Genomic DNA, 13,060 nt, shown 5'->3' with positions numbered 1-13,060 from the left:
TGTCTCAAATGGTGCATACTTTTATTCATACTGGGAAAGTGCACTGTTGACATGCTGACTTTGGGCATTTTTGGTGCTCAGCGCATATACAGTATCGCACAAAAGTGAGTACACCCCTCACATTTTTGTAAATATTTGATGATAACTTTTCATGTGACGACACTGAAGAAATGACACTTTGCTACAATGTAAAGTTTTGAGTGTACAGCTTGTGTAACAGTGTAAATTTGCTGTCCCCTCAAAATAACTCAACACACAGCCATTAATGTCTAAACCGCTGGCAACAAAAGTGAGTACACCCCTAAGTGAAAATGTCCAAATTGGGCCCAATTAGCCATTTTCCCTCCCCGGTGTCATGTGATTTGTTAGTGTTACAAGGTCTCAGGTGTGAATGGGGAGCAGGTGTGTTAAATTTAGTGTCATCGCTCTCACACTCCCTCATACTGGTCACTGGAAGTTCAACGTGGCACCTCATGGCAAAGAACTCTCTGAGGATCTGAAAAAAAGAATTGTTGCTCTACATTGCATTGAATTGTATTGAATTGTTGCAACATTGTAGCAAAGTGTCATTTCTTCAGTGTTGTCACATGAAAAGATATAATCAAATATTTACAAAAACGTGAGGGGTGTACTCACTTTTGTGAAATACTGTATATAATGGAAGTGAGGAGCCACCAAATGCTGCTGGTGTGTCACAGCTGTCATGGATAATTCTCCACCACGCCACCAGAGGGTAACATCCCCTGAGTTCTAGAGACTTTTATTCTTTCCATTTCCTGTCTGTTTGGTATATAAAGCACATGGTCATGTAGTAAGGACATTAACGCCTTACTGCCAGTTAATATTTATGTAAGTGCTGAGCCTTTTGTTCTTGACTGTCTTTTTTCATATCATATTTATGTATTTAATATTGGCCTCAAATGGCATTTCATGACATATTGTGGTTTCCTCAGACTGCCAGACAGTAGTGCTGGACTTAATACTCACTCGAGGCTGAACGCTAATTTAAAAAAAAAAAATAAATAAATTTTTTTGCAATAAATGGAAATGACAACATATCATGCAACACTTCACAGAAGTAGAAGGAGCAATTAAAAAGCCAAAATTGTAATATTCTCCTTTGTGTAATGATGCAGACTCGGGGAACTAGTGAGGATTCATGTGCAGGCGTTCATTAACAGGCATAATCCAAGTCATACACAGGTGAAGCACTGAACAATAATATCCACCCCTTTCTTTTAACAGTACAAATTATGACTAGTATTTCATTATCTTGAGCACTGGCACTAAAATAACCTTTGTTCATTTCAAATCCGCCTGTGCCCAATTATATGGTACCACAATAAATATTTCAGTTATGGCATTTGGCAGATGCCCTTATCCTGAGTGACTTGCATTCATCTGAGCAGTTGACCTCATCTCATGACCTTCCGAACAGTGGTCCAACGTCTTAACCACCGAGCCACCACTGCTCTAAATAGCACCGAATCTGGGAGATCTCACAGTAAAACCGATCCGATTAGTCTAACGAACTGCCTGTGAAGCCTTGCAATGCACTTGTCTGGGCGGGGGGAAAGATGGTTAAAGGTTATAAAAAGTTTAGCAAAGCGTTGAACCTTCCTAGAAGCGCTGCGATATCCGTGATAACGTCGTGGAAGGAATATGCCACAACCCAGACGCTACCGATCAGACCATCCTTCCAAATTGAGCACGCGGGCAGAGAAGTGCCCAAGAGTCCAGCTGCAGCACTGAAGGAGTTACAGAGCTCACTGACTGAAATAGAAGAACCTATGTGGACCTCAACAGTATAATCAGCTCTTCACAGATCTGGCCTCTATGACAGAGTGACCACTTATGAGAAAGGCTAAAAGTAAGGAGTTTGCTAGAAGGCATGGGACAAAATCTGAGAGCTTTTGGGAAAAGATTTTTCATTTGGTCTAAAAGCAAAGCATTATATTTTGGCAGAGACCAAATATAGCCCAAGATCCCGGTAACACCATTATTACCTCCAAGCACACTGGTGGTAGGATCATGCTCAGGGGGTTGCTTTTTTTTGTCAATATTACTGATATTTTTTATTGCCTGCAGCACTTGGTCTGCGACCGAATCACAGCCGCGTTGATATTCGGTACAACATCGCTCTTGCTTGTGTGATATTTCTTCAGTAATATCAAATAGTTTGCATAATACTACCGATTAGTGTATTGTTATGACAAGATAAAAATCAAACAAAATAGACACGGGTAAACATCAGTGAACATTGGCTAAGACAGTACCAGAGCAGGATCTGGAAAAAAAAAAAAAAAGCGAGCCTAACAGGAAGGATCTGCGTCACGCAGAGGAACAGTTGCATGATATGCTGCATAGCAGCAGGGGCGAGAGGAATCTTCCCGCGCTGCTTTCCCGATGAGAACGCACCCAAATTACATCCTCACAGCAAATTACACCACTCATTTGAACCCAAATCTCAGACGTCCTCCTAAGTGCTAAGTCCAGTTACTAATTACAGACATGGAGTGAAGCTCACACAAGGCTTAACTTGATATATTTTTTCAGCTCGCTAGATCCCACAGGCATCATGTGTGAAATGCACATATCTGGTGCTGTACCCACACCGATGCTCATATAGTCCTGGCGTGTTGAAGATATGACTATAGTCTTGGGTTTGGAAGCTTTCCAGAGGCGCTAGGCACAGCAGCTCAGAGCTGAGAGCTCCCAAAATATATTTAGAGAAGTCTTCCCACTTGGATGCCATACTGGTAACACCCTCCAGGCAGCTATTTTGAGGCATGCATGACTAGACCTCTGTGCGTTTGAATGCAGAGCTATACGTGTCGGAAGAAGGACGTAGACATTTGGTTAAGTTGATTCGTCACGAACGGCTTTAGGCACCAGCTGTAGCTGCAAGAGCTGCATACGCTTGGCAGCTCTTCGTCAGGAAGTAGACAGAAGTTGTGCACTAACAGCCAAGTCTCGCTTTGTAGAAGAGAACACGATCGGCGTTAAGTTCTCAGTTTTCACATCGTTTGATATTCCACGGTGTTCTGTTCCACTTATGTAAGTGTAGGAACCAAAAAAAATAAAAATGTGTTCATTCAAAATTCATTGACAAAACTGTCAACACAGGAAGTGAACCTAGCAATCCGACTTCTGGACATCTTAGGATTCACCCCATCATCCGATGGTCCTCACTTCATATGCTTGTAAATGAGAATATACACACACTGTTCTTTCCTTGGTAAAATGGACCCCCCACCCCACCCCCCTACACCTACATACACTTTAGATTCAGAGAGAAAGAGAGAGAGAGTGAGAGAGATATGGCGAGAGGAGGAACGAGTGAGTGCGGGGAGACTATTCACTCTTGCACATCCACGATGGTTGCTATGGGAACAAAGTGTTGGCTCCATTTTTTAAAATAGTTCTCTTCTAGTCCCTCCTCCTCCTTCCATCAATTCTTTCCCATTCCAATATCTTTTTCCCCTCTCCCTCTCTTTCTCTGCCTCCACTCTTCTCTTCTCGCTCTCTCTCCATCCATTGCCTAGTATCCCTCTCTAACCTAATCCCGCTCTCTCTTTCTCTCGCTCTCTCTCACTCTGCCTCTCTGTTTCGGTGGTTTTCGGTCTGTTCCGTGTTGAGTTGTCATGGCGACTGGCTGTAGGTGTGTGAGCGTGTGAAACAGAGTGGGCGTCACGGAAGTGACATCTCTTGGGCTATAACCCATCTTCCTCATTCTCTCTCTCTCTCTCTCTCTCGCGCACGCTCTCTCTCTCTCTCTCTCACTCTCTTTCACTCTCTCGCGCTCTCACTCACTGTGGGGGCGAGCAGGACACAAAAGCAATGTCAGAATGGGTTTTAAATTCCTCGCTCTCTGTGTGTGTGTAACATCTATACTGCTCTGTCTCTTTATCTAAATATACATCTATATGTGCTGCAGTGTAGATGCTAAGACCAGGAGTTTATAGATCCAGTAGGGATAGGCAAGACATGAAATCCATATCGTCCTAAGTTCTATTACAGCACGCCTTTCTGAGAGTGTTGCAGTGTTTCCTCAGTACTTTTACGTCACCGACCAAGTCTCAGCTTTACTCACAGTAACAAGGTGCTGATTGGATGATACGATCTGTGCAAAAATACCACACTTTGTGATGTGTTTTTTTTTTTTTTTTAAGTGGTCCTACCGTTTCAGTTAGCAAACGCAAATATCAATGATGCAGTGCCTTGTGTAAGTGTTCACCCACTTGAACTTTTCCATATTTTGAAGCATTAATTTAAAAAAAATGTAAAAAAAGCACAAGTATTGGGTGAAAATGTCACAAGTATCACAAGATATTTTTAAACCACATCATCCACCCCTAATAACCAGTACTGTGGCAAACAAAAAAAGTGTTCCTTCCAAAATGTTCACCTCGTGTTAACCCGTTAGTGTTTTACGTTAAGGAAAATACTGACTAGTCCTGTAAGGGTTCAATTTATTTCTCTATCCCTTTCTTTGTCTCTATTCTCCTGGCAGATGGAAGGTGTGTGTCTCCGTGTTCCCGGCCTCACACTCCTCTGAATGGCCATGCCCACGACTCCCCCGGCTGGAGCCGCCCGCTCCGCGTCCGAGACGGAGACCAGTTCTACATGCTGGACCAAGAAGAGGTAAACACACATGATCACCTACTGTAATGAGCTTGCACAAGGATGGAAATAGGAACCTGGTGTGTTCCCACTGTTGTCCACTAGAGGGAGTTGTCCACTTGCTCTTCAGAGAAGTTCCTAATACCTTCTAGACACACATCCTGTTTCCTCAGACTCCATGTATGGCACTCTTCCACCTCACCCGGCCGACTCTGCTCGCTTTTTGAGGGCTTTCCATTGTGGATAGTTCCTGGTTACTGGTACTTTTTTTTTAGTACCACCTCGATCGAGGTTTAGAGCAAGCCGAGCTGATACTAAATGTGAGCCAGGCCCTGAGGGAGTAGGGAATTCTCCTTAACGAGTGGTTCTGTATTGTGCCTGAATAAATGTGTGTCGTTTTATACATACTCTGCATATGGTAATATTCTATTAATTGACAATTATGTATCATGTATCTCATTACAGATAAAATTACAACAAAGGTTTCTGTGTTAGATTGTTACATCTCACTTGTTACTGATTTCCAATCAGGCGTTTATCGAAGTCACTCCTGTTACAGTTAACTCTAACTTATGGCACTTTTCCACCGCACGGTACGGCTCAACTTGACTCTGCTCACTTTTTCGGGGCGTTCCACTGTCGATAGTACCTGGTACTTTTTTTTAGTAAAAAAAAAAAAAAAGGAGTTCCAAGCGAAGCCGAGCTGATACTAAAGCCACTTTTACAATGAACGGTACGACTCGGCTCGGCTCGACTCGGCTCGCTTTACTTTTCTGAACTTGCTTTTCCACTGCAGTTTAGTGCCGCCTCGACGCGGGTGCCATCTTCCGCTCGGCTTCACGCAGGAATAATGTTGTTTTATCAAAACTCTGCACAAATACACGCTCAGGCCTTATATTCTAAAACAACGCCGTTCTAGAACCTACGTAGTGCTCGATATGACTGAGTGGAGTTAATGGACCATGTATTCATGCAGATGTTGGATGATTCATATTTAGATCTATGTTAGTGCTAAAATTTGCCCCATCAGAAGAGCCCAGATTTCCCACAGAGACACGTTCAGATAGGAATTAAACACAAGATTCTTCTCAGCCCATGTCAAGTATGTTATATAGGCGCTCATAATGTCCAAACACTATTAAAATATCATATCCACGGTCCCCATTGTTTTCCACTGTTTGTCAATGATGACAAATACGTTGCTGTGTCGTTGGGATGCCAAGAGATCAGTGATAAAGTCTGTGATACTGCCGTGGGACTGGTAACTGTTTGAGGAGCTCAGTAGGTAAGTCTCTTGATGTCCTTGACTGTGTGTAAACTACTAAAATCATTACATTTACCTCAAGTTAAAGGCCATCCAAATTGACCTCTTACTTAGGGATGACCTGAATTTTGTAATCTATAAACCACATTTCATTTTTCAATTCGATTTTATTCGTATAACACATTCACCCACGGACGTTATCACAAAGCAGCACAGGAATAAAAGCGTGGGACTTGGGACTAAAGTGTTTTTGGGAAGTGCAAATCTTTACGGTATCCATGTGGGACCATCCACAGCAGCAAGCGGTGAATCACAAGTGCAGAAGTTCCAAGCAGAAAGTAAATCATCAGGCAGATGTGGAAGTTAAGAGGATCTACAGCAGGAGAAGTGAGTCAGGATCAGGCAGCAGGAGTACAAGTGCAGCATACATACATACCGTCTCTCACAAAAGTGATTGCATCCCTCACATTTTTGTAAATATTTGATTATATCTTTTCATGTGACAACACTGAAGAAATGACACTTTGCTACAATGTAAAGAAGTGAGTGTACAGCTTGTGTAACAGTGTAAATTTGCTGTCCCCTCAAAATAACTCAACACACAGCCATTAATGTCTAAACCGCTGGCAATTGGGCCCAATTAGCCATTTCCCCTCCCCAGTGTCATGTGACTTGTTAGTGTTACAAGGTCTCAGGTGTGAATGGGGAGCAGGTGTGTTAAATTTGGTGTCATCGCTCTCACACTCCCTCATACTGGTCACTGGAAGTTCAACATGGCACCTCATGGCAAAGAACTCTCTGAGGATCTGAAAAAATGAATTGTTGCTCAACATAAAGATGGCCTAGGCTATAAGAAGATTGCCAAGACCCTGACACTGAGCTGCAGCACGGTGGCCAAGACCATACAGCTGTTTAACAGGACAGGTTCCACTCAGAACAGGCCTTGCCATGGTTGACCAAAGAAGTTGAATGCACGTGCTCAGCGTCATATCCAGAGATTGTGTTTGGGAAATAGACATATGAGTGCTGCCAGCATTGCTGCAGAGGTTGAAGGGGTGACGGGTCAGCCTGTCAGTGCTCAGACCATACACCGCACACTGCATCAAATTGGTCTGCATGGCTGTCGTCCCAGAAGGAAGCCTCTTCTAAAGATGATGCACAAGAAAGCCCGCAAACAGTTTGCTGAAGACAAGCAGACTAAGGACATGGATTACTGGAACCATGTCCTGTGGTCTGATGGGACCAAGATAAACTTATTTGGTTCAGATGGTGTCAAGCGTGTGGTGGCAACCAGGTGAGGAGTGCAAAGACAAGTGTGTGTTGCCTACAGTCAAGCATGGTGGTGGGAGTGTCATGGTCTGGGGCTGCTTGAGTGCTGCCGGCACTGGGGAGCTACAGTTCATTGAGGGAACCATGAATGCCAACATGTACTGTGACATACTGAAGCAGAGCATGATCCCCTCCCTTCGGAGACTGGGCCACAGGACAGTATTCCAGCATGATAAAGACCCCGAACACACCTCCAAGACGACCACTGCCATGATAAAGAAGCTGAGGGTGAAGGTGATGGACTGGCCAAGCATGTCTCCAGACCTAAACCCTATTGAGCATCTGTGGGGCATCCTCAAACAGAAGGTGGAGCAGCACAAGGTCTCTAACATCCACCAGCTCCATGATGTCGTCATGGAGGAGTGGAAGAGGACTCCAGTGGCTACCTGTGAAGCTCTGGTGAACTCCATGCCCAAGAGGGTTAAGCCAGTGCTGGAAAATAATGGTGGCCACACAAAATATTGACACTTTGGGCCCAATTTGGACATTTTCACTTAGGGGTGTACTCACTTTTGTTGCCAGCGGTTTAGACATTAATGGCTGTGTGTTGAGTTCTTTTGAGGGGACAGCAAATTTACACTGTTACACAAGCTGCACACTCACTTCTTTACATTGTAGCAAAGTGTCATTTCTTCAGTGTTGTCACATGAAAAGATATCATCAAATATTTACAAAAATGTGAGGGGTGTGAATTTTCCAAATTCAAAAATTTGAGCATACACTATCTCACTTTTGTGAGATACTGTATGCTCTTATCATACAATAGTATAAAAGAATACGCACTGTGAGAGAGTGCAAGTGGGGAGGTCTTGCTACGACGGTATAAACGAAAAGATCGAGCCAGAAGATAACACGGGTATGAGGGCACCCTGGGATATAAAGTGTACCGCCATTACGCCATCACTCGACAAACCTGAGAGATATTATAAGAGTCGGGGGGATGTTGGGGGTTTGGCGTGACACCATCAAAACATCCCAGTTTATCATAGCTTTTTCTGCCCATGAACCCCCAAATATACACCTTTACCTAAGATAAAAGCTATATAACGAATAGCCTAGGTTTACAGCCTCGACTTAATGATCGAGAAGATTGAAGTCCTGAACACTAATTAGAAGGTTGCTTTATAGCAACCTTCAAACAGTAAGTACTTTCAGACAGTAAATACTCTAGTATACAATCGAAGCACCATCATGAGGAGTAGAATAAGTTAGTTGTACCCTGTGAATCTCCTCCATCATGTCCCATCTTACTGCAACCATGATACAGGATTTTGGTATAATTGTTTTCACTGGTGTCTTTTCCCATGGGCTTTCAAACTGTCTAGATAGAGCGTCGGCTTTTCTATTTTTAGATCGGGGCAGTACGAACCAGTGAAGTGGAAACGTGTAAAAAGAAAAATGAGCCCAGCATGCTTGGTATTTCCCTGCTTTGCCCTCGTAATGTATTCTAATGATCAGAGATCTATTTCTGTGATCGGTGCAAATGCGAAAATGCTGTTCGGTGCCCTCAAGCCAGTATATCCTTCCTTCATTAATGGCTAGTAATTCAGTTTCCCCACATCACAGCTTCCTTGCTTGGGGCTGAGCTTACACAAATAGAAGGCATATGGATGGGATTTGGCTGGATTACCATGCTGTTGTGACAGTATAACTGAAATTCTATTTTCATAGGCGACTACAGTACATCCGAATGCTAAAGGATGAATCAAAAGCTGAGAAGAGTGAAGGGTGAATCGAAAGGTGCTATCACCTGGACTTTAATTTACTTTACTTTACTTTACGCCCATCGTTTTGAGGAGGGATTTTGGTTCTCTAGCAGGCAGGTAAACAATTGAAAATGTGAATAATAGGATTCTGAAAGGAGGGAGAGTAAATTCAACATGAAATAAACTATGAATGCGCGATGCGGTTATACTGTAGGAAGATAATCACCGACTTACTGCTACCTCCCTTGCGTGGATTATTTTCCACACAACACCACATCCCGAATCGATTTATTCTCCTTAACTCAACAGACGTTCGCCAAAGATTGCAGTTTTTAATTAAATTGAAGTATGCAACATTCTTCCGATCTGTTGATAGTTATATTAAAGGTTGCAGAATGTCTTTCCCGTGTTGGAAAACGTACCGACTGTTACAAAGCCCCGACACTGGAGACTCCTTCCATAACTGTTAAACAAACTCCTCCATTTTAACGAATATTGTCGGGGTTTTTTTGTGTTAAATAACAAGACGGGTTTTAAATCTATTTATTCGTTTTTTGTTTGTGGAGATTGTGTGAAGAATCCACCATACAAGACACTCTGAACTCGCAGTCTGTTAAAGGGATAGTTCACCCAAAAATTCAAATTCTGTAATCGTTTAATCACCCTCATGTCGTTCCAAAACTGTATGACTTCCTTTCTTCTGTGGAACATAAAAGAAGATATTTCGAGAAATGTCTCAGTGTTTTTTGGGGGGTTTTATTTTGTCCATACGATGGAAGTGGACACCAGAGACTGTTTGGTTATCAACATTCTTCAATATATCTTCCTTTGTTTTTCACAGAGGAAAGAAATGCATACAAATTTGGACCGACATGAGGATGAGTAAACAATGACAGAATTTTCATTTTCGGGTGAACTATCCCTTTAACTTTAAGAAATTCTAACGTATTAGAACGAGCGCATTAATATTAACATTTGATTTGAATTACAGCCGAAGAATCAACACTTTCTGACCAATCAGATTTAGGAAGTAAACAGCCCTGTAGTATAAATAAACAACTTTCCATAGACGAGAGAGTGTGTCTCTTAGTCCTTTGGGGCATTTATAAACCCATATGCCATTACCTGGTACTCATAGTGACCAGTTTACACACTATTCCATTATGCTCCTTTTTTTTTTTTTTTGTAATGCAGAATAAGCCAAATAAAGTGGGATCCAAAAGTCTGAGAACACACTGAAAACCCGTTTTCAATTGGAAATAAACCAAAGGGTTTTGGATTTAAAAAATATATATATGTATATAAATTTAAAACAAAGAATGTAAAGGTTCAGTATCTTGAATATTTAATATTGAAAATTCTGCACTGTTTCTAGGTCTCTCTTTAAATGGGAGCAAATGCGTGATACTGACCACGTTAACTGCTTTGTACAAAAGGTCAGATTTCCCTCATGTCTAATCTCTTCCATTGAAGCACGTGTTCGGATTTGATCTAAAATGGATCATAAGGTTTCGCACAAACGTGTGGAGTCCTCTAGTCATTAAAGCAAAAGAAAAAAGGGGGACGTACCAAATACTCAGAAACTCTCAAATTTAATCGATTTTCACTCAAGTTGTTGTCACTAATATAATGTATAATGAAAATTGTTGTATTAGATTAGAAAAGAATGCATAATGAAAGCATTTTCACTAGTGCTCTCGGACTGTTTTAAACTCCGCTGTATATTATGATCTAGTTTCAGAACTATTTTGGTCACTCTTAACTGTTCCAGACTGGAGGACACTAAGGATATTAGGTGATTATTTGGTAAAGTGGGTGTATGTACGGTAGGTAGGGTTGTCATGATACCAAAATCTTTACTTTAATATCAAATTTTCTATGACCATAAATGAAAAATAAATCTAAATACGTTACATGTACAGGATTTGGCAGACGCCCTTATCCAGAGCGACTTACATGTATCTCATTTATACAGCTGAGCAATTGAGGGTTAAGGGCCTTGCTCAAGAGCCCAGTACTGGTAGCTTGGCAGTGCTGGGATTTGAACTTATGACCTTTTGATCAGTAGTCCAACATCTTAACTGCTGAGCTACCACTACCCCAAATAACACAAAACACATAGAAACCGAAGACACTGAACATCCAAAATTCAAAAAGTTAATGATAAATCTCCTCGTTTTTTATGAACACAAAACTCTGTATAAGTTAAATAAACGACAAAATCATTACAAAATGGTTTCATGTAATATATCCTTAAATCAATGGCGCCACCTAGAACTGACTAAACAAGATTCTGGAGGCATGTCCAATATTCTCTCCAAAAACTTCCACAAAATGTCAAGTAGAGCAGTTACAGGCCCGCACTGGAAAAGCCCTAACTGCACTTTTATTACGATAAAACTAGCAAATAAAGGAGTGAGGAGCGGTGGAAGACTCTTGAAGTGTTTGCAGTGCGCATGTAGCATTAAACTGCATCGGTTCATAAGGTTGCCAAGTAATCCCTGTTTTGAGCACCAATATTTTGTCACTCTCTTTCAAAATTAAACTATATACAAATTAGATGATTAATTTATGATGGCGAACACAGTGTCTGAAGATACATGAGTCACCACATAGGAAAAGCAGTTAATCATATGCCCCGAATTAAACTCAAAACAAACCGTTTATCCGTGTAACCTGCTGAGTAAGTAGAGGCCGTCGATCTTGTCAGGCAGATTTCTCGCCCAATGCCCATCTTCATCGGCAAGGTCATAAAAAAAAGGCCAGATCTCACACATTTAAGCCGTCGTTTTTACAAGTTGAAGCTGTTTTGTTCAACTCCGGTTCCACCGCAACCCTGACCTGGATAAAGAGTGAGTAAGTGCAGGCCAAATCCAACCTCAGATTGGTGTTCGTCTAAACGCAGCGTCGAAAGAACCAAAACTTTTAAACATTACAGAATCCTTTACTACATTTCTACTGACCATATACTTGCTACTTTGTATGATTTGGAAATGTATCACTCATGGAACTGGTCCTAAAAGTGTGTCTATGAATTGAGAGTGATGATGGAAAAGCACAGAAGCTCGTTTGAGTGCTCTTTCTGAGGGAGCTTAAAAGTAATATTCTCTTCATCATTGGGGGTACAGGACAATCCACTGCTGAAATGTCAAGCACGTTGCCTCAGGAACGCTCGAAAATTCCTGGGAAAGCTGTCTAATTGATCATCCAGTATCGCTATTTCAATGGAGGCAAATAGGACTTGTCTGTCAAACTCTGGACTTGAGAGGTCACACCATAGAACACTTACACTAACTCCTCAAATGCGAATCCTCAATAGTCTTAGCCAATCAAAATACATGACGTCCCAAAAGTCTCCATACATAGAAGAAAAATGATAAATTTTCCGCAAAATGTCTTCCAAAATTTGTCATACTGAGTATATATGATATATATATATATATTAGACAGGCTTTAACAACACCTTTGACAAAAGAAGAATGTATTGAAATCATTCTCACGGCTGGATCGGGAAGCTGTCGCAAGCTTGCGATGGACTTTAACAGGAAACGCAGCAAAGACAAATGAGAAGAAACTGAAGACAAATGAGAAGTACAATTTCAAAACCAGTCACCGGGGTGTCCAGTGGAGAAATGCCAAACAAAAGCATTTTCACAGTGCATGAATTTGCCTGCTTGCCAGTATTGTCCACCAGCCTCATTTGTTTGTGTTTATTAACAAAAAGTATTAATATATGCATTATTTTGTAATGTGGAAATTTCCCAAATGAAAATCGCACTTTTTTTTTTTTTTTTTTTTTTTTTGTAGCCAGGACCCCTTTAGCTAGAAAAAAAAAATAAAATAAGTCTACTGGCCCCTTCAGCACAGAATTTACCAGGCACATCCTTCAGATTTGCACAATAATATTATAGCTGTTTATTGGGATTATGGAGCTTTCCATTAAAAGAACACAATAGGCTCCAATTTAGCATTATTTATAGGATTATGTGTTTTACTGTAATTGAGGTTTGGATTAAACACATTCAGTTCAAGTGGCCAGTCAAATAGATTGATAATTATAAGATTTCAATATTAAATGCAACTTTGTTAATGGTGGGATGTGATTTCCACTAATCAAAACAAAACAACACAACACGGG

The 13,060-nt window shown here is 41.3% G+C and overlaps 1 protein-coding gene across 2 annotated transcripts in view; it reads left to right on the top strand.

Moving 5' to 3' along the window:
• The window catches only part of syngap1a (synaptic Ras GTPase activating protein 1a), a 143,425-nt gene that overhangs the window by 25,369 nt on the left and 104,996 nt on the right, over nt 1-13,060 (top strand). For both annotated transcript variants that reach the window (XM_017485829.3, XM_017485828.3), the window contains exon 2: nt 4,514-4,644. In XM_017485829.3, the coding sequence (XP_017341318.1) occupies nt 4,514-4,644 (131 nt within the window). The remainder of the gene's footprint in view (nt 1-4,513; nt 4,645-13,060) is intronic.

The sequence above is a fragment of the Ictalurus punctatus genome, chromosome 14 (assembly GCF_001660625.3).
Source record: "Ictalurus punctatus breed USDA103 chromosome 14, Coco_2.0, whole genome shotgun sequence".
NCBI lineage: Eukaryota > Metazoa > Chordata > Actinopteri > Siluriformes > Ictaluridae > Ictalurus > Ictalurus punctatus.
The sequence above is the reverse complement of the archived record's forward strand: the minus strand, read 5'-3'. Positions and strand labels throughout refer to the sequence as shown.